Source organism: Arachis hypogaea, chromosome 12, assembly GCF_003086295.3.
Source record: "Arachis hypogaea cultivar Tifrunner chromosome 12, arahy.Tifrunner.gnm2.J5K5, whole genome shotgun sequence".
Classification (NCBI taxonomy): domain Eukaryota; kingdom Viridiplantae; phylum Streptophyta; class Magnoliopsida; order Fabales; family Fabaceae; genus Arachis; species Arachis hypogaea.
In genome coordinates this window covers 2,924,611-2,947,789 of record NC_092047.1, presented here as the reverse complement: position 1 = coordinate 2,947,789, position 23,179 = coordinate 2,924,611, and the positions used below count along the sequence as shown (strand labels likewise).

Sequence of the window (23,179 nt, the reverse complement as noted above, 5' to 3'; positions counted from 1 at the left end):
TTTGCCAATTTTATGTGACATCATGCATGTGCATGTGTGTGCGTGGCATGAATACTTCAATTCCATGGAACATGACAAGGAACACAACAATCATATTAGGTTCATCGCTTGCCAAGTAGCTTCATATATTCTTATATATATATATAATGACTAACCAATCTATATAGAAAATTCCAGGTCATTCTTTTCATCCTTAGCTTGTGATGAAATGTATATATATGATATTTTTTTTTGTTGTCTACGGTATTCTCTAATTCGATAAGTTAAGAACTAATTCGTTACGAATCTAAGCTGTATTTAAGGATCTGTTTGTTATTGGCTAATAAATTACTGCATACACAAGGCTAGATTTAAACTCCCGATACTTGATTAAACAGACGAGTGAGCTGATCACTTAACCAATATAATCTAAGGTAGTTGTATATATATGATATTAATATAGTATATGATGTCATGATGATCGATGTGCATATCTACTCATTATTCCATCCAATAGTATATTCTCGATCTCTACACTAATAAAACCCAACTTTAATTTTTTCTAGCTTATGGTTATGGAACTCATAACTTGATCTGTTAATAATGTATCATCAATCCATTTTTAATTTTTCATCAACAATGATTGACTGAAATTCAAACACATATATAGTAATGTCTAAATATGGATATATATATATATATTTTTCAGTATCATTAAATCTGACAAATAAAAAAAAATATCCTAAATTTAAATTTTATTTAAGAATTTATTAATTACATACACAAAATAAGACTTAAATTTTTTATATTTATTTTAGTGAAAGAGTAAAATAATCACTCATTAGGACTATATTGACACTCATTGGGGAGCCTTGGTCCCTCCTGATATTTGTCTACACTAACTCAAATTAATTACATTTGCATCCATTAAATACTAAAGACTAAAAAAAACTTTGTAGACTTTATATAAGTAAAATTAAAGAAATGAGAATTTAATTAATATGAATTGTAATTGCATATCTAGTAACATATTAATTAAGAACTATTTCAAAATAGCTATCAAACGATCATATATGTTTTTTTATATTATTGACAATCAAATATAAAAATTTAATTTAAAATTTTGATTAAACCGTTTTTTATTTCATTAACTTCGTTCTAGTTATTATTATGTATAATGTTAGAGATATAATTATCCATATGTTTCTTTCTATCAATTTATTAAAATTTTGATAAAAATAATTTTATAATGTAAATATTTGGAATTTGATTATTGTTTTCTCAAAAAAAAAAACATATAATAAATAAAAAATAATACAAAAATTTATGCAAACTTAACAAAAAAGAGATTTCTCATATACTTCTTTTATCAACTTAAATTTCTAAGAAAAATAATTTCGTAACCAAATCCTTTATATTTCTCTCTAGATTTTTAAATGACTAACCAAACAATAAAAAAAGAAAGAATAGAGAAGAGGGAGTTATTATACATCAAAATCAAGTCACCAAACCTAATAATAAAACCTTCCTTTTTAAGAACTTCAAGTATATCTAAACCTATAACTATTATTAGAGTATACACACACTGTTTGTTCTTCGGCTACAAACACAGATTTCCATTTTTGTAGTAATTGAAAAACTAAGTGATTGCATGAGCCATGTGCTATTGAAAATTCCGGGGTGATCAAGGAATTCCAATTATAGTGTAGTGTGTTACAATATATATGATCAATCTTTCTTTGGCTTTCTATGTTTATTAGGTAGCATGTGAATTTCACTACTTGATTATTCTTCCTACAAACTGAAGGGGGACATAGGTGGGACCCACATCCCACATGGACACATTTTTCTGTGTTTCCATTGGGTTACATCTATATCCAAATTCAACTATTCTCTTATGTCAATCAAACCGACCCTTAACACGTATACAGTTATGTGATAATTCACATTCATATGAATTTAGGGTTTTCTAGAACAATATTCTCTACTTTTAAATGAATTGTCGTTTTGATTTTTTTTTTTTATTGTTACGGTCCAGTCCAGTTGTCACCCTGCCTAATCCGACTCGGCGTATAGGACTATCCGATCCGAGCGGTTGGTTTGCTGGGCGTCACACATCCAGACCACAACCCAGACACCTGCCTTCCAACAGTCAGCTACCTGACAGCTGAGAAAGGAACTTCTAGAAAAGAGACCTAGCTTGTGGGACCCGTTCTACTGATATCTGTACCACTTCTGACTTGAGTGTCGGAGTGTCATTGCAGGTGGCACCCCCTTCACACCGCAACAATTCGAGAGGTCGTGAAGTCTCCACCCACGTCCCCTGAACTCAAACCAAAATTGGTTCTTACCATCACATTTCTAGAACTCCACCGACGCGTCCAAAACTGAAGACACGCACATATATTTTTAAAAGAAATAAATTTCTAATATTTTATCATAAAAAATAAAATTCTTATCAAATTAAAATGTGTCCATTTCTGTTTCAATCCATAAATAGATTTATGAGTTTGCAATTTGAAAACATAGTTAGAAGGGATTTGTTCAAAATCAATAAGTTATTGCATATATAATATTTGATGTAAATTCTCATTTAAGAATGTATTATTTAAATTAGGTGGAAATTTAGGTACAATTTACTTCACGTGAAGGTGATAACTGAAAGCTGTTAGATGATTTGACTGATTTGACTAAATTTTCGTATAATGGTTCTCGACTATCAACTTAACGTAAAATCGACTGTACCTTAGTTTTTATTTTCAAATTAAATTGCCGTATAATTCAGTTTTTAGACAAAATTATGGTCAAAACTAATTAAATTGTAGCTGACTTAATTACAGGACTAAAGACTTAAAATCAAGACCTTCTTCTTGATGAAAACTTTGAACAACAAACTTGGTGTTCTCTTCTTCAGTTTTTCACTTGAAGTACAGAATACAAATTAAACTTCTCTCTCAATTGTTCAGATTTTGCTTCTCTTGGTGTGTAATAGAATTAGTTACTTCATTTTGTGTTAGATTCCTATTAAGAACTTATGTATTCTCTTTTTATAAGGATTGTGAGCAATTTATTTATTTTTTAAATAAAAAATTAGAGATTTATTTATTATTATTTAAAAAATTAATATGTTTAAAATTGTGATGGAATAGATTTAATTTAATTACAGAAAACTTATGAAATAATCTAAAGTCTGAATATTTACAGGTGAATGGCCTAATAATATTAGATTGATAAATTCTAATAATATTATGTTAAAATTAGGATTGAATATATGCTAAATTTAACTCCAAAATCTTACTATGAAATGAGAAATACTTTACCGTTATAAATTATTTAAAATTTTATCTTTAAGAGATATATAAGTTATAATACGCTTTTTTTATGTCCAAAAATAGAGCAATAAATCATGATTATTTTACTTATATTTAAATTAAACACCAACCTTTAAATGTATAAAAAAATTTAAAAACTTCTGTTATATGTTCCTTCCTGAAAGAATGTTTCTAGAATAATATACTATAAAAGTTGGACAAGAACATCTCTAAAGAAAAAAGCGTAATAAGTAATTGATTGTTTTTTTGTTGTTATTTAAAAGGGTGTAAGCTCAGGTGAAGTCGACTTCACGTGAAGTTGATATTTCAGAGTCGTTTGATGAAAATTTAGTTAAATCAGTCAAATCATCTAACAACTCTCAGGTATCAACTTCACGTGAAGTCGACTTCACCTAAATTTCTACTATTTAAAATATGTGATTGAAAAGAAATAATAGAATATTCAAAAATAAAAATTTCGGTGTATCAAAAATTATCAACAAGTCGATTAAAAATTACAAAGAGTAAACTGATTTTGATCCATTTAATTTATTAATAGCAATATTAAAAATGATTACGGATTAATTTGTATTTGGTTGGCTAATAATTTTGTATTCTTGAATTGCTCTATTTATTGTGTTAAGTTCTTTGTTTTAAAAAAAAATGTTTCTAAAATACTATTCATAATAAAGATATAATTGCTATAAGATGATTATTAATCATGATATTTTTACATAAAAAATAATATTTTAAATTATTATATAATTTAATATATTTAATTAAATTATTTAACAATTTACAATATCATTCTTACGTAAACATAACATCGTTAAAGTAGTCAACTTGATGCTAAGTGACAAAAAAAATGTAAAGCCAATAATTCCAATCTGTTAGGAGCATGACATATATATTTTGGGAGCTTTTCTTTCCGTTTGGGACATCTTTAATTTGTTCTTCTATTACATATATATACTACTATTCCTTGACTTTAATAAATTATATATCTCCACATACATAAATTGCTAGCTAGTGCTATTGCATGCGTATGAGTTGAACTTCAGCTATGCTTCATTGGGTAATATATGATATAGCCTTTATTCAAATGATTGATATAATAATAAGTCTCATTTAATGGACTCATTTATTTATATTAAAAAAACGTGTTCTAATTTAATATTTGTTTATGTATTATTAAGTTGATAAAAAATATATTTTTTTATTTTTTTATTTTTTAGTATATTTAATAAATTTCTAATAATAAAAATAAAAGTATTAAAAAAATAAAAAATATATTTTTTGAAAAATTATAATTTATATTTTTAAATATTTTTTTTAAAAAATATTTTTTAAGTAATAAATAAATAAAAAATATTTTTATATGATTATACTTAAATATTAATAAATAAATAAAATTTACATAAATTACTTAAATATAAAATTATTTTTATTTTTTTTTATAAAATCTTTTAAAAAAATAACTTAAAAAAAAGATCTTTTCTAAAATTCACCTAAATAAACCCATATTCGGTATAGGGTCATCCTACTCGAGTTGGATTTTACTATTTTGACAATAATAAAAATCTGATTATTAGTACAGTTGTGATCATTTATTGATTTTTGATGTGTCAAGAAATTATATTTATCCTAAAAACTTGAATTAATAGATAAAGTCACATGTATATATATAATAGCTATATTTTAATAGAATTTACAATAGCCCAATATAATATAAATTCTGAATAATCTAATAACCAAGTCATTAATTAGATAATAACAAAATCGTTAGGTACTAATCAAAGTCAGCAATGCTACACATTTTGCATAAGGTATAACAAAAATAGAAAACGAAAAAGAGAGAAACAGAAAATAACGTAATGGTGGTATATATGAAAATGAGCTTTGATTATGAATTGGAAATCATCAATGAATGATTAATTATTCATTCATAAATAACTTAATAAGCTGCTTCTTATTATTATGGGGCTTCTTTTTAGTACTATTTGGAGACATATAAAGAATAACAATCTTATTAGATGCACATTAAAATTAACTATTAAATTTATTTATTAATATAAAATATATATTAAAATATAAAATATATATTAAAAATAAATTAAACTATATTTATTTATATATAAATATATAATGATTAATTTTAGTTTATAAATAATATTTTTAAAATAATAATTAACTCAAACAATTGATTATTAGAAAAATAATACTTAGAATAAGTTTTCATGCAATTTTACCCATTACCTGTCATGAAACAATGTTTTGTAAAAGTTTAAATTCTTAGATAAAGATACATAATTAATTTTATATCTAATACTGCTAACTTCATCTATAATTTGTTTTTTCTTTATTTTTGTTCTCATATATATACCAAGTTATTCGTCAATGTGAAAATATTAAATTCGTTATTAATTCGTATTAATTTATGGATTTAATTAATATCAGTGCTTTAAGTGATTTATTAAGTTAAAAAATAAACATTATTTCTTAATTTGATTTTCTAGTTAAATTATTTTTCAAAACCTAGTGTTTAAAAAGAGAAAAACAAAAAAAAAATGTTATCTTTTTTTCTACAGAGTTGTTTTTTTTTTGGAAACCATTCCTTTATTGTATGGCCCAAAAAGACCCAAGAGACGGCCCAAATATATAACTACAACTCGAAACATATATTTATCATTTAGTATTTTTTTTCTTTTCTAAATAATTATTTTCTTTATTATACATATATAAATTTTCTAGACACCAAAAAAAACATATATAAATTTTCCCATGATAATCAATTCATATCAGAAGAATCATTATTCTACAATAAGATTAATGTATACACCTCTAAAAAATTCTCATTCTTATATATATGATGGAGTTTAAATTCGAATCCAAATTCCATAACATCATGATCCATGCAAAGTGGAAAATTGTGCAATCTAAACTGTTGACACAAACATCAATATTGTTAGGATGCTACACATGCAACATTGTTAAGGATAAGAATCCTACGTGTCTTTGGTTCTTGTTGACGTGTGTATGTAATACTAAGTACTTAGTTGCATTTCTATCTTGCACGTATATTCAACAATGACAATGCAACTTCGGTTTCAACACTAATACATACTTATATATGCATACTGCAGTTACATGATTTCCTTAAATTCTACTAAGTAAAAAGAATAACAATAAAATCGTCATAGAATATAGAACACTTAATTCAATCTGCAGCAATAGATCAGAGAGAAAAAAAAAAGAAATACTGTACGCTAACAAACCATTACTAAATTAGCCGTATTTAATTATTTATATACCATATTTTTTTTAATTTTGTTTTAATATTTTAAATATTTTATTTTAATCACAAAATTTTAAACAAATTTAATATTATTAATTTAATTCACTGTTAAATTAAAATTTAGTCTAAATATTGAGAACTAAAATAATTTAGTACTTTATTATATATAAGAGTTTATTTTAATACATTAATAGTGTAAAATAATTTATACAATTATATCATTATATTTATTTTTTTAGATAATTATTTATAAAATTATATAAAAAATAATTATTTTATTAATATAATATTATATCATTAAAATATATAAATACGATTAATTTAGCAATAATTGTTTGTTAGTGTTTACTACTTTACCACATATATATAAATAAAGTTAACATATATGCTATTTTATATATTTTTAATGTAGACTTTAACTATTTTATATTCATCCATTTTATAATAGATACCACAGATGTAATACTAGGTATTTAAAACATTAAATACCATATATATATATATATATAATGATTACAGTTGAGACAAATAATTAGAAAATAAAAATTTATATGAGAATTTAGTCATCTTAATTATTAAAGATTTAAATCAGAAGGCTTAATATTATTATTTTATTTTATTATGTATATTAATTATTACATTCTAAAACCAAATAATAATAATATATATTGATATTCAAAATTTAAAATGGATCACTAAGTTACTTTATAGGCTTATAAAAAATATCAAAGTTAGAGATTCAATCTATTTGGCAAAAATAAAAATCAACAATTTACTATAAAAATTTTAATATTTGATATTATTAGTAATTAATTTAATATTCAGTGTACACATATAATATGACTGTAAAAATAATTGTCTACTAACTTTCTTTAAATCCATAATTTTTTTAAAGGACAAATAATGCTATATATATATATTTTACTATTTAAAAAACTTATTGAATAACTTTTTCCTCTTTGAAATAATTGTCTAACAACTCTAACTTATAAATTTGCATTAATAAAAGTAAGCCTTACACATTTTACGTTGAACCTCACTTAGCTTTTTTTTTTTTTCTTTTTCAATTTAATATTTAATTTATTTACGATTAATTACTCAAAGTTCTAATAACAAGCTTGAAGAAACATAGAAAATAGTAACATTATCTTTCTTTTTTCCATTATGGTCCGTTTAAAAATTTTTAAAAATAATTTTTTTGAATTTTTGATTTATGAAAAGTAGTAATATTAATGTTTGATGCAATTTATAAAATTAAATTGTAATTTTTTAAGAAGCTATTTAGGAATTTATAGAAAAATAAAAAAATGACTTATTTTATAATACAACTACTTTTTATCACATTTTTATAAAATAAATATTTTTAAAACTAAAAATTTAAATACAAAATAATTTATTTATAAATTACTTTTAATATAATTATTTATTATTTAAACTATTTTTTCAAAAAAAAAATTTAATTAAATTATTTATTCAAACTGTACCTAAAAATTGCTACTACCATGATCATTTTGAACTTTGCTTAATAGGGTTATCTCCCCAGCCACACAAAAATGTTGTGATTAATTAGCCGCTGGATTTGCTTTTTGACATTGTTTATAAAGTAAGTACTGAAATGATAATTATTAAGATGACCAAAACAAGATTAATCACCCATTTCCATTTCTTCGCCGACCAAATCATATTGTCAATGGTTTATATCATCAACAGTTACTTGGATTTTTTGTCACTTAATATCAACAGTGACCTGAATTGATTCAAAATAAATTTTATCATCTTTGTGTTTTATTTATTTATTTAAAAAGGAGGGTCAATACTATTTTTATGTAAAGTTTGTATGTAAATTAATAGATTTAGAGAAACCACAAAAAAAAAAAAGAAAAATATATATATATTACACACACACAAAACGTTACCCAAGGCTTCACCCCTGATCATAAAGGTTAACAGGTGATCGTTTAGATTTAAATAAAAAAGATAAATTCCAATTAATTGTTTCTAATTTAGTTCAGTTTATGTATATATGGTCATTATATAAAGGTTTTAAAAATAGTATATTCACATAAAAAAAACCAGTTATTATGTATTTGTGCGCGCACGCGTATAGAGAGGATAAAATATTATTTTAATATTTAAATTAAATCATAATTTAATTTTTAATATTCAAAACGTCTTATTTCTATCTTAAAAATTTTTTAATGGATTTAATATTGTGTTATCATTAAATTTTACATAAATAATTAATAGAATGACCGACGTGGACGTTAACAACGTTATTGTTAAATCATATATTTTTTCATGTGTTAAAAACACATAACAAAAATTTTCTTATAACACTTTTTTTTGTCGATCTCCTTCTTGTCAAAAAATTTCAAATCCTATCAATCAATCATCAATGCTCCAAAATCAAAAGAAAAACTTTTACATTAGTAATTGTTGGTGGATTAATTTTACTTATGTATCGAAATCAAATGTTATTAACTCTTTAATATGCTAATTGTTCATATCAAATTTAATTACGGGATAATATTAAACACGTTTAAAAGTTTTTGAAACTGAAATAAAAAATTTGAATCTTTTTTAGAATTCAAATAGTACATTTGAAAAGTTAGGTACCAAATTAAGAATTATTATTTCGAATATTAAAAATTAAAATAATACTTTTTTTATATATATTAAATATTTTTAATGTATATTTTATATTTTAACATGTATTTTATATAACTAATTAATTTGATGACTAATTTTTAATATACATATAATATAGTTAAAATTTTTTATATGAAAATTATTTAAGCATATATTCAAACATTAGTATGAATTAGTTAACCATTATTTTAAGTTTAAAACACAAATATCGGATTAAATAAATGGTGTAAACTCCATCAATATTCAATATATAACAATTAAACCCTTAAACTAACTAAAATTAGCTTAAATGGAATTGGATCCCTTTTTATTTTTAAATCAACAAGGTATAAATTAAAAGGCCCATGGTGATCATTTTGCATGGAGAAATAAAATCTAGGAATTTTGATAACAAAAATCTTTATGATGCTCTTTTTCAAGGTATCAAATTAGGATATCCAACAAAAAAAATAATGATTAAACTTCTCCTACTTATGGAATTATCTTTCAAATTAAAGCAAGAGTGTTAGTTACAACATGTTTTTCATATTTAAAAGGTGGGATATATATGAATCTCCATTATTTAGTTAAGATACCTAATTAACTTAACATTAGACCACACTTAATTATTATATGGTTTTTTAAGATGCTCTTTAAGAATCTAAACTTTTTTTTTCCCATTTTTCAAAATATTTTACTTTTTGCTCTTTAAAAATGTGACTTGAACTCCCAAAATAATCTAAACTGAAATAGAAATTTAATTATTATATTAGTCCCAAATAGTTATTATATAGAGAATATGTCAAAATGGAGCATGTGCCTAGAGACAGATTTGAGATTTCAAATGCTAATCTATCATCATATTTAATTAATATGATAATCATATCTTCACATGATTTAAGATTTTAATCTACGGCTACAAATAGTTTGTTGGGCCACCATGTGGGGATTGAGCTAGGATGATATGATGTTTCCTAAATAAAGTTTTAATTAGATATAACCAACTTGAATTGGTCGAGTGGCCAGCTCATTCGTCCGTTTAAGTAAATGTCGGGAGATTTGAATTCAGTACAACAATATAGATTATTTTTTAGGGTTATATGTGTAAAAAAAGAATTAAAATTTCTCAAAAAATAAATTTTGACACTATTTTAACTATGAAAATATGTTAATAAAAATTTTGTCAAAAATAATATTTTTAATATATAAGTAATTGTGAAAAAAGTTTAAATCTTATTTTGATAAATATTGGCTGTAAAAAATAATTTGTTAAAAAATTTGAGAATATATTTTTTATGATACTTTTAACCGTCAAAAATACTATTTATTTTGACACTTATTGACCATAAAAAATTTTTAACAAAAATTTTTAACAAAGAATGAGATGAGATCTTGAAATCGAAGAATAAACTGTGATTTTGAAGATAAATAATGAGTAATATGATCCTAAACTGAGAGTAGTGTGATGCCAAAATTGACGGAGCCTAAAAAAGAAGAGGAACAGTGGAGTAAATTAAAAACAAACGAGTGTCAAAATTGAGGAGTAATTTTCTACGGTCAAATTATTCATCAAGAAAACATAAAAAATTTGACATTTGCAATATTTGTCAAAAATATATATTAATTTTTACACTTAATTATGGCTGTTAAAAAAGATTATGTTAAAATAACTCTCTTTCCTTGTAGTGATTCCGCCTTATGTATGCAGCAACCTATTGGTCAATGACAGACCTTAAATAAAACTTAGATCTGTGCGACGAATTAGTTCTTGATTTGTCGGATTAAAAGATACTGTAAACAAAAAATAATTAGATATAATATTAATTTTTAAAATGCCATAAAATCAGTCATTAATATATAAAAGGATTGAAAATTAAGTTTAAGGTATCATAGGTTGTTCTGTCTCTAAAGATGAAGAAAGAAACAAAAAGATATTGATAATGAAGGTGAGGTGGAACCACAATCACTTTAATGGTACACCACTATATATTCAAGTAATTATGAAACAAAAAATATAGATCTAGCTAGCTATTAATTAATATATGGGCATGGATCAAAATTAACATGATTTCTTTGTTCATATAAACCCATTAACTAATCAACAACAATTGAAAAAGAAATGATCATATATAAATATGATAGGTCAATTTTACCCTTGGGACCATGATTCTTTAAGTCATGAATTATTATTGAAGAAAAATATGTAACAACACAAATTGCAAATAAAGACAAATGTTTGAAATGAGATCAAATCTCAACCTCGTGATGGGTACTATGCTTTTCAGAAGGAAAAAACAAAAATGGTGAAAATTTTAATATTGAAAAATAAAATATATGAATTTATTGATGGATTATAGTGGTTGAGGATGTGCCAAGAGCCAAGAGCCAAGAGGAGGTTGCTACACATTAATTTGATCCCTTTTTTCTTTTTCAATTAATTTCTAAACAAACATATATTTATGTTGATCCAAGTAGTTGATAGTGATGTAATGAGATCAAAACAACTATTAGAGGAAAAAAGATACATACATATACATAAATGTATGACTACGCTACATGTACACTAAAATTAGCTATTAAAATCAGTTATTAATATAAAATATATATTAAAATATAAATATATATTAAAAATAAATTAAATTATATATATTTTTATATAAATATATTAATAACTGATTTTAGTAATTAATTTTAATATATAAATAATATTTTTATAAATATATATAAAATATTAGTAGTTGAGATTTCAGAGTTGAGAGTGATATAATATGATAAAAAATAGACAGAAAGAAAAAAAAAAAAAAATATACAAATGATATATGAAAGCATATTCACCACAAAAGTTTTATTCCTCCTCTCTATTCTCTACACACTATTATAATGCCTCCAAAATTGAAAAAGGCATCATCATATATAGTATTAATTTATTATATTTTATATATACAAGGAGCTACTATCTGTCTTTTTTATTTGGCTAGATATGATCATTAGATTTTCCAAAAGGCATGAAATACATACAACAACTGAAATCAAGGAGCTACCATGAAGATAATTTTCATATTTCCCTCATGTTTACATATTTCGATGTTGAATTTATAAAGAAATTAGTGTAATTTAATTTGAACAAATTCATTATCAATTTTCATATCTTGATACCACCTAATATTTAAAAAATACTAGCATGCTCATAGAATAAAAATTAAATTATACAGTTAGTTTCTATATTTTCAGTAAAATTATAAATTAGTCCTTATACTTTAAAAGTTTGTAATTAAATTTTTAATGAGAATTAAAATTTGTAATTTAATCTCTGCTGGTCAAAAAATATTAATTTAACCGAATATTCTTAGAATGTGCTGAGAATATTCTGTTAAATCAAACGACAAAAACTAAATTACAAATTTTAATTATCTTTAAAGACCAAATTACAAACTTTTAAAGTGAAAAAACCAATTTATAATTTCAATAAAATTGTAAAAATTAACCGTGTAATTTAACCTAAAATAAATGTGTTGTAAAAAAAATTGCTATATATTTTTTAAATATTCTTAACAAAATAAGTAGATATAAATATTTTTAAAAATATAATCTATCAAATTTACTATCAAAACATATAACACATTAATTATAACTCTATTTACATTCGAACCAACATAATATCCGATAATAAATAGATGATATGTCGGATCAGAATACGATAATAATCACAACATAAACAAACAAACAAACATTTCTCTTTTATTTTAAGAAATGACACAAGCATTGGGATTCTCTTCAATGCTTTGAGTATGATATTGTGTTGTCATGTAGGGATTATTATAATAATAATAAGCCCTTTGTTGAGCCTTAACCATCTCCATAACAGCAGCAGGGTCAAGTGGTGCTTGATCTTTCTTCTTATCATCTTTCTTTTCTTCTTCTTTCTTTTCTCCATCTTTCTTTCCCTCTTCTTTTTTTTCTCCATCTTTTTTTCCTTCATCTTTCTTTCCATCATCTTTCTTCTCTGGCTCCTTGGCTGGTCCAACCACCACAAGATCTGTTTGCCAATGCTTCCTCAATTTGCTTACAACAGTTATTGGATCCACTGTCCCTATAACTGTTAATTTCTTCTCTTTCATGTCCATTGAGATTGCATCAATACCTAATAATGTTGTACCAAAAAGTTTGTTTTTATTATTAGTACGAAAATGTTTAGTAACAAAAAAAAATTTTAATCAAAATCAGTCAAAATTTATCTTATTTAATATTTATTAATTATTACAATAATCAATGAATGCTAAATAAAACAAATTTTTAACCACTTTTTTTCTCTCTAACATAATCGTTATTAGTATTAGGAATTCCTTGCTTCAAAAGGTTATTATAATGAAGAACAAAAAATCATGACTAATACTTTATTCAGATCAATCTTTAAGGAATTATGAATTTGTAATCAAATACTTTAGTTTTTAACCAATTTTAATCATCAAATCAATTTTTTGATATGTTATTTTATTAAACAAATTAATTTTCACGTCAAATTTTAATAAAAAGTTCGACATAAAAATCTTTAAGAATTTTTTAAATTCTCAAATTAATTTCTTTATATAAAGGAACAATCTATTTAAAAATTAATTTGACTAATAAAATAATAATTTACAAATTAATTTTGTGATTAAAATCCTAAAATATCATGGTAATATTTTTTTAAAACTAATAAGAGAGATTACTAAAAGATCACTTTGGAAGAACGATGGCGGCTATAGAAAATTATAATTTAATGGAGCCCAATTCAATATGACAACTCAAACAAGAGCTACATCAAGATAAGAAATAATTTTTTATATATGTCCCTTTTTTTTTTTTCTAAAATTGCTAATTTTGATCAAAATTATGATATAATTTTTTTGTAACTTCTATTTTATTCAATAGTAGTACTATATATTACTGTTGTTGTAAGATAATCCACTAACCATCAATTTACACAACCTCCTATAAATAATTAAATATACACTAAAATGGAAACAAATCATATTTGTGTGCCACAAATATTAAAATAAATTGTTATACTTTAATAATCACATATTAGGTATGCCTTATCTATAAAGAATCAAGGACACATCATTTTAATCCAATAATGTTTGAAAATTGGGGATCCATAACATACGTGCAGCCCTCAAATTCTATTTTTTTTTTTTAATTTTCACTAATCCATTAATTCAACTTTTTAATTAAAATATGGCTAAGCTTAGAAATTAATAATAATAGAGGAAGAACAAATTCAAACCAAAGTGAAGAAGATTATACCTGAAAGTGTTGACACTGTTTTCAAAGCTTTTTGTTTGTCCTTGTCATCATGCAAGTCTAATTTGAGGACCAACTTCTGTAAGCAAAAGATCATATAAATATTTAATATAAACAGAAAAGAGAGAATATGTTAATAAAAAAGAAAAAGAAAAAGAAAATTGTCAAAAAACTCATCAAACCAAAAAAAAAAAAAATAGAAAAAGATGAAATCTTAAAGCACCCCACATAGAGATTTTTCAATAGAAATCATAAAGGAATATTTTTTATGATTCAAACATCAAAATTCAGTTGAGAACACCCCAGATCTTTGAATAAGGAGCAAAAGGGTAGGGGAAAAAACAGAGGAATTAAAAAAAAATGAAAAAAAAAAAATTTAGAAACTAGGATCATAGGAATCATATACCTTCATTTCTACACTTTTTGTATGATATCCAAGGATATGCGGATCAAACTATTTTGAAGATGAAAAAGTTTGAGAGAATAAGAATAATTAAGAAAAAAAAAAGGTTATATAACTGAAGAGTGAAGGGTGGTTGTGATGTAAGAACTAAGAAGAGATAGAGAAAAGAAGAAAATGAGAATTGAAAAATATAAGAAGAACAAGAAGGAAGGTTTGGAGAAAGAAAGAGTCAAAGAAAGTGACGAGACGAGAATATTATTATGGTAGTGGTTTTAGTATGAAATACTATGTCTTATAAGTTTGAGAAGAGTAATTAGTGGTATAGAGTTAATGTGTTATGGAGTTCTTTTCCAACATCAAGATAATTGTGCTCCGGGTCAAGACAAATTTGATTTTGATGTAGTATATATTATTTTCTTTTACTATATATGATAACTTGATGACTTAAATAATTTAATATAATTAATTAAGTTATTTAATATAATATAATTGATATTTTTATTTTTTGGTTATTGTTTGCTTAAGCACCAAATATATATTTTTTTAACAATTGAGATGATTTATTTCTTTCGGTTTAATAGATCAAGAATTATAATATATCGTGGATCTAAATTTTATTTGAGAATTTATCGTTAGTTAATAAATTATTAAATGTGCAAAACAAATTTTGATACTTATTTAATTAGATGAGTGAATTGACTGCTCGGTATTAACCATGAGAATGAGATTTTGACTGGTGGCTGCTGGTTTGGGATTGTATGCAATGCTACCACACATTGAACTATTTATTATTATGAGTATATGACTATGGCTTATGGTTTTCCTACTTTTAATTAATGACATTAATTCTCATATCACTCGTTTTTCAATTTATCGGCATTTGTCCCACTAGCTAATTAAAGTCATTATGTGGAGTTCAAAATATTTATTTATTCATTAACAATTAATATATATATAATGATACTATAAAAAATATATATTGTATACTTTTTTTTAAATACTCTTCATTACATATAATTCATAAGCTATATTATTTATAAAATCTAAATCTAAGACTTTTTTATTATAATATAATATATTGATCATTTTAACTAATCTTATCTTTCTTAAAATTAATATTTAAATTAGTTCATAAAATTCTATTTATAATTTGCTATAATTTCTAAAATTTTGATTTATTTAATTTGATCCTCACTTTAATATTTATGACTCATATCGTTCGGATTTTTTATTTTTATAAATTAAATAAATATAATAATTACAAAATAAATAATTTAAAAAATATTTACCGAAATAAATATTTTTCTCTTAAGATAGATGGACACGACACGTGTATATCTCGTCTATCGTGTAAAATAAGATATATGTATTTTTTAAAAAAATATTTAAAAATAATAAAAAATATTAATAATCCAAACTTTTAAAATATAATTAGTATATACAAAAGTTGGTAGAAAAAATATTCATGTGTTGCATTCACCTATTTTATTTTATATTGTAAAACAAGATAAAAAATATTTATTTTTGTAAATATTTTTTAAATTATTTATTTCGATAATTATTATAATTATTTTATTTATTAAAATAAAAAAACCCATGTTGTTCTCTAACTTAATTTTCACCACGTTAATGACATGCTAACAGCTGTGAGCTGTCACGTTGAACTTATTAACAACTATTTTTTTGGTGACTGAAATAAATTAAACAAAGAAAAACAAAAAAAATAAAACAAGGAACTGCTTAAATAGAGGGACAGTCCCGTTTAAGACTACTCTTAAACTCCTCCCAAGGTGAAAGAAGCTCCACATGCGAAAGTTGTAACTTCATCGCCATCTTTGCCATAGTATCTGCCACCGTGTTTGCATCTCTCATAATCAAACGAAAGTCAACACGCCAATTCCAATGCATGATATCTCTTATTTTGAGCACCAGTGGATCAATAAACCCAAAACCATATTGAGTAACAAGATTAAATGCTTCCACACAATCTGTCTCACAAATAACATCTCGTTGACCCACATCCCAAGCTAAGAGATATCCTCTCCAAATAGCAAACAATTCTCCTTGAAGAATACTATTACTCTCAATCATTCCCAAACACCCCCTTTGCCAGCTCCCATTACAATCTCTAATAACACAAGCAAAACCAACACTATCACCCGAACCAAAATAACTAGCATCACAATTAATCTTAAAAGTACCAATGGATGGGGGATTCCAAAAACCATTTAGAGTAGAGGGAAGGGACATACGTTGTAATTCAAAAATATTTCTAAGCTCCTTTTCTGAAGTTAATGCCAGACAAATGACTTTTTCCGGAGGCCAAGTTTCATGGGGATTAAAGATGTCGTTATTCCTTGCTCGCCATATCCACCAAAGTCCCGAAAAGAACTTGAACGGGTGCTCTCTGCTATGATACAAGAACCAGTTCTTCAAATCCAAAGGATGACAAGGAATATCCAACCTTTGCCAGACAAGCTGAGCTTTTGGACAATCCCGAATACAATGTATAACCGATTCCTGGCTAGAAAGACATCTTGGACACATATCCGATGACGACATCCCTCTTCTAAAGCGAAAACTTGCAGTAGGAAGAGCCTCCTTAAGACACAACCAAGCCAAAAATTTATGCTTTTCCGGAACAAGCTGACGCCAAAGCCAAAGCCAATTCTCCCTCTCCTCCCAACCAAACAGCTGCTTACACAACCACAAGTAACCATTGCGTGAGTCATAGACTTTGGCAGCAGACCCACTCCAATACCAACCCACTTCCGGACCTGCTTGTTCATCTGGATTGTAAGAGAGAATATTATCTTTCAGATTTTGAGATAAAGGAGAATAAAGAGTATCCAAATGCCACCTACCAACCGACCAAATATCCTGTATCCGGAGATTCGAATCAGAAATGTGGACATAATCCATCTCATTAGATAACCGTCCTTCTCTCCTCCAGCTAGAAAACCAAAAATTCTGGTTCAAATCTCCAATACACCAAGCAAACCCATCCTTCAACACTTTCCAAGCCTTGCAAAGACACCTCCAAATGGGAGAGTCCTTGTTCTTAGGATAACTAAAACAGTCATATAGAGATGATCGGTATTTGGCATCCAATAATTGGACCCATAGCTTGTTTGGCTGCTGGAAAAAAGTCCAAACTAGCTTCCCAAGAAGAGCAATATTTACACAATAAGGATCTCTAATCCCCAAACCTCCATATTTTTTTGGAGTAACCAGTACCTTCCAACTAACAAGATTCAATCCTCTTCCATCAACTTGTCCTTTCCAAAGAAAATTCCTCATCATAGACTCCAATTTACTAATGATTCCTTTGGGAAAAATAGAGACCTGCATCTGGTACGTGGGAATAGCAGCGGCAACAGAATTAACCAAGCAGAGTCTACCAGCCCGATTGAGTAAACTCCCTTTCCAGCTTGCTAGCCTACTCCGAATCTTATCCAGGACACCATTGAAAGCTGAACGAGTCACCCTAGAATGGCTAAGGGTAACTCCAAGATACTTGCCCAAATCCTGGACAAATCTGATAGAGGATACCCCAGTGAAAACCTCTTTCCTTCTTGCAGAGACATTCTTGGAGCAAAGCGCTTTAGACTTCTCCACATTAATCTTCATCCCAGATGCTTTGCAAAAACTCTCTAAAACCAACATCACATTTTGCACTTGTCTCTTTGTAGCTTTACAGAATAGAAGCAAGTCATCCGCAAACATTAAATGGGATATTCTTGGTCCCCCTCTAGAAATAGCAACCGGCTCCCACAAGCCCAAATCAACCTGATGACTAATAAAGCATGCCAGTCGCTCCATACACAACACAAAAAGATAGGGTGACATAGGGTCTCCTTGTCTAAGACCTCGGCTAGGAGTAAAGCCATTCAGACGACTCCCATTCCAAAGAATAGATAAGGAAGAAGCAGTGACACAATTCATAATCAAATTAAGTGTAGGAATAGGAAAACCAAAGCTCTTAAGGGTATGAGCTAAAAACCTCCAGTCAACTCTATCATAAGCTTTCTCCAGATCAATCTTAAAGGCCAGTGTGCCTTTCTTTGATTTAGTCTTCTTCATAAAGTGGAGGACTTCTTGAGCAATAATGATGTTGTCAGGAGTTCCTCGTCCCGGAATAAATCCTCCTTGAAGCGGGCCAACAATCTCCGCAAGATGAGGACGAAGCCTATTAACAAGGACCTTCGTGATGATCTTGTAAACTACATTGCAGAGACTAATCGGCCTGAAATCTTTCATAGATACCGGTGATTCAACCTTTGGAATGAGAACCAGTAAAGTCTCCAACATTCTCGGATCAAGAGTAACACCGGAGAATGCCTGCTTAACCATCTTCCAAACATCAAAACCAATGATCTCCCAATATTCTTTGAAGAAGAAAGCTTGAAACCCATCCGGACCTGGAGCTTTAAAAGAGTTCATGTGAAAAACAGCTGTTTTAACTTCCTCCATAGTAACTGGTGCCGTAAGATTATTACAAGCTTCCTCATTCAGAGAAGGAAGAGGCACATCACCAAGGCAACCCAAATCAACATAATCCAAATGACAGAATAAGCTTTTATAGAAAGACTCTGCTTCTTGACTCAGAACCTCTGGATCAGTTTCCCACACTCCATCCTTGAGAAAAAGGCCATGAATCTTATTATGCTTCCTTCGCGCAAGAGTTTGAATATGAAAGAATCTTGTATTCCTATCCCCGAACCTTACCCACTGCTCTCTGGACTTTTGGAACCATAGGAGCTCTTCTTGCACTAGAGTATTATTATAATCATCAAGCAACTGTTGCTCTTTCTGACGCAAATAAATACTATCCACCACTTCCAAACGCTTTTGTAAATAATTAATCTGCTGCTCTAATTCACATTTCTTAACAAAAATGTTACCAAATACTTTCGAGTTAAACTCTAGTGAATTCTTCTGTACTTCTGAAAGCTTGCCATGAATTCCTCTATTACCAGACCACCATGACTGGTTCACAATATCTTTATACCCAGGATGAGTAGCCCAAGCAGCAACAAATCGGAAAGGTCGATTCCCTTTAGGCTGAGGACGACCTTTACAACGCACCAGAATAGGGCAATGATCAGACTGAAGCCTATTTAAAACTTCTGCATAAGCCTCTGGAAAGATAGATAACCAACTACTATTTATACATACTCGATCAAGCTTTTTTGCCACGTCAACATAATTTTTCACCCTCCTGTACCAAGAAAACTGCCTCCCGATAGTCTTCAGATCAAACAAACCACTATCCCCTAATGAAGTAGCAAACATGTCTGCTCTTTGATGAGAAAATTGACAGCCCTTAGATTCATGAGAAAATTTGACTTCATTAAAATCACCAAGAACAATCCAAGGTCCTTGAAAAACCATGGATTGTGCAACAAGATAATCCCAAAGGAGAACCCTTTTATTAAATTGAGGACTGCCATAAATACCACTACACCTCCAAATTAAATTATCAAAGTGAACCTCAACAGTAACACCCTGATCAAAAGCATCAATGAACTTACAACAAACACCCTTCATAGAGGATAGAAACCAAATACCTCCCTTATGCCCCTCTGCCTCTGCTATACCAACAGAGTGATACCCCAACCTTTCCCAAAATAATTTTAAATGCTGAAAAGGGGAGTGAGTTTCAACCACAATAAAGAAAACAGGTCTAAATTTCCTAACAAGTTCCTTACAATGCACCCGGGCTAACTTATTAGAAGCACCCCTAATATTCCAAACAATCATATTTAAACTATCCATAAATAATAGGGACAGAATAAATAAGAACATAAACTCTAAACAGAATCACCAACCTCAATAGGTGGTTTGTCCTGCGGTACTGGCACACTCTGATCCTCAATAATTGCCACCTTTGGACCCCCTGACACTGCATTTGCCATGCTTCCATCTACTAAGGTTTCCTCCGTTGTGCCACCATTTTTATCAACTGGCGAGTTCTGCAAGGAGGAAGGCCGAGGACGCTTCCGTAGAGAAATTCCACGACGTGCAGGAGTTCTGCGCGATGGAGATGGCGCAATTTCATGTTTTTCTTGCTTCCCCATCCTAATGCCAGTTGATTTGCCTCCATCACCATGCAAATTGGGCCTTGGAACCCTTCTCGAACCAAACTTGTGCTGCTTTCCATCTTGGTCCTTCAAACCTGATGACTGGCCCATTGTAAATTTTTTCTTACGCAGCACTTGTTGCCAGCCCTCTCCATCATCCATGCATGCCTCATTAACAAGACCATCAGGCACGTGAGGAGCCAATGATTCCGTAACCACATCCTTCCCTTTAACAACTCCTAATTTCTCACCCAAATCACGAGCTTCTGATTCAGCCTCTTTTTGAATCTCATGATTGTTGTGTGGCACTAGTGTTGGGGCTTCATTATTTTTTCCATCACCAAAGGAATTTATGTTTCCTTCCAAGGACTCCTTCTCCATGCACAACGATTTATCATGCCCATACCGTGCACAAGTAGCACAAATCAACTGTAAACTCTCGTACTCCACTTCATAAGTCACACCCTCCACTATAATATGTTTAATTACAGGCAACTCAAGATTAATTTGAACACAAGCTCGGGCATATTTTCCTCTTTCTGCAAGCTTAGTAGCCAAATCTACTTTCACCGGAATCCCAATTGCAGAAGCAATTCGCAGCATTGCTTGTTCCTGGTAGCACCAAATTGGAAGTCCCGAGACTCGAATCCATACCAGCGTTGATCCAAAGGATTTTTCGCATGGCCTAAAATCCACATCCCATGGCTTTACTGCAACATAGTGACCGTCTATCAACCACGGGCCACCAAGAATGACTTTCTCACGATCCCCAGCAATATCAAATTTAACCAAAAAATATCCAAATCCCACATCCAACAAATCAAACCCTCCTTTGATGCGCCATACTATCCGGAGCTTATGCATGAGAGCCGTGTAGCCATAATACTTATCCAGCACCTTGATCACGATGGCTTCCTTATAAGGTTCAGCTAGACAGCTCTTTGCCTCCTTGGTAAAACTGACACTTGGTGGACGAGAATCACCCTGCTTACCTGTCACCGTCGCGATACCATCCCCAGATAAAGACCCTACTAATGCAAAGGCCTTAGACTTTTCTGCACCAATAACTTTATCTCTAAAAGAGACCTTGGTTGGCTTTCCTAACCCCTCTCGAGAAGAACCCTCCTTAACACCGGATGCACACCCACCCACGCTCTCCCCCTTATCTCTTCCGATGGCATGGCCATCTTCCTCACCGTGTTTCACCCTCAACCGCTCGTCCCCGCTTTCTCCTTCTCTCATTCTCTTTGAGTACGGAGTACGTACTCTTTCTCTGCTAGGGTTTTTTTCCAACTCTTCAACAAATTTCTAATAAAAGGACATTTATTAACAACTATTTGATGTGGTATTAAAATTTTATTACCTCAATTTTTTCCTCATCAAATTTTTAAACTAAGATTCTAATTTTACTTAAAGGGTTTTAGAGATATTCTAAAAAATAAATTGAAGTAAAAAATTTTAATAGCCATACCAGATAATTTTATACTATTTAGTGTGATAATCATCGGTTTATTTCTCTATATCATTAATAATTTTGTGATAAAAATAGAATTAAAGACTAACATAAATAAAAAATACTAAAATAAAATATCAAATTGAGTAAATTAAAATTTTGTGCGAATATAACTTTAAAAATTAATTCAAGTATTAACTCTATTTATTATTGTTAGCTATTCACATGAAGATAATTAAATTAATTTTTATGTAAAGATGAAAAATATAAGTACATATTATGTGAAATAGTTAGTTTATCATATCAAATCATTGATTTATTTTTAACATGCAAAAATACTTTGGGAAGAGTTTCAAGTGTATTAAAATATTAGTATTCCAATTATTTTAACCATTAATTTTAATTAATATATATATTTTTTATAATAGAATATTAGTATTTTCGGTACATTTAAAATTTTTCCAATACTTTGTTAGGTTCAGTTGGAGCCCAATGAGTCAGTGTCAGACTGTTAGCTGAGTCATGCTCACTCATTTCTTTGTCCCTACAAACATTTTCCTACTAATTTTTCGGCTTTTTATTTTGGATGAATTTCCAGTTTTCAGATTTTATAGTCTTGTGAGATTTATAGTGTGGATGACCACATAATGTACAATAATTATGGGAGTTACCAACGGATTTGGATGTTTAATTCTTCTATACTTTTATCTATTTTTCCTGCCCATTTTAACATGGATTTCTATA

At 28.0% G+C, this 23,179-nt stretch overlaps 1 protein-coding gene across 1 annotated transcript; it reads right to left on the bottom strand.

Annotated features, from left to right (window-relative positions):
* Window positions 1–12,810: 12,810 nt before the first annotated feature.
* LOC112726354 (heavy metal-associated isoprenylated plant protein 39) lies at window positions 12,811–15,278 on the bottom strand. Its single transcript, XM_025775711.2, has 3 exons — window positions 14,903–15,278; window positions 14,500–14,575; window positions 12,811–13,354 (listed from the first exon to the last, which is right to left on the bottom strand). Exons 1-3 carry the CDS (start codon window positions 14,906–14,908, stop codon window positions 12,957–12,959), a joined length of 480 nt encoding a protein of 159 aa, XP_025631496.1. The 5' UTR covers window positions 14,909–15,278; the 3' UTR covers window positions 12,811–12,956.
* Between the last annotated feature and the right edge of the window lie 7,901 nt (window positions 15,279–23,179).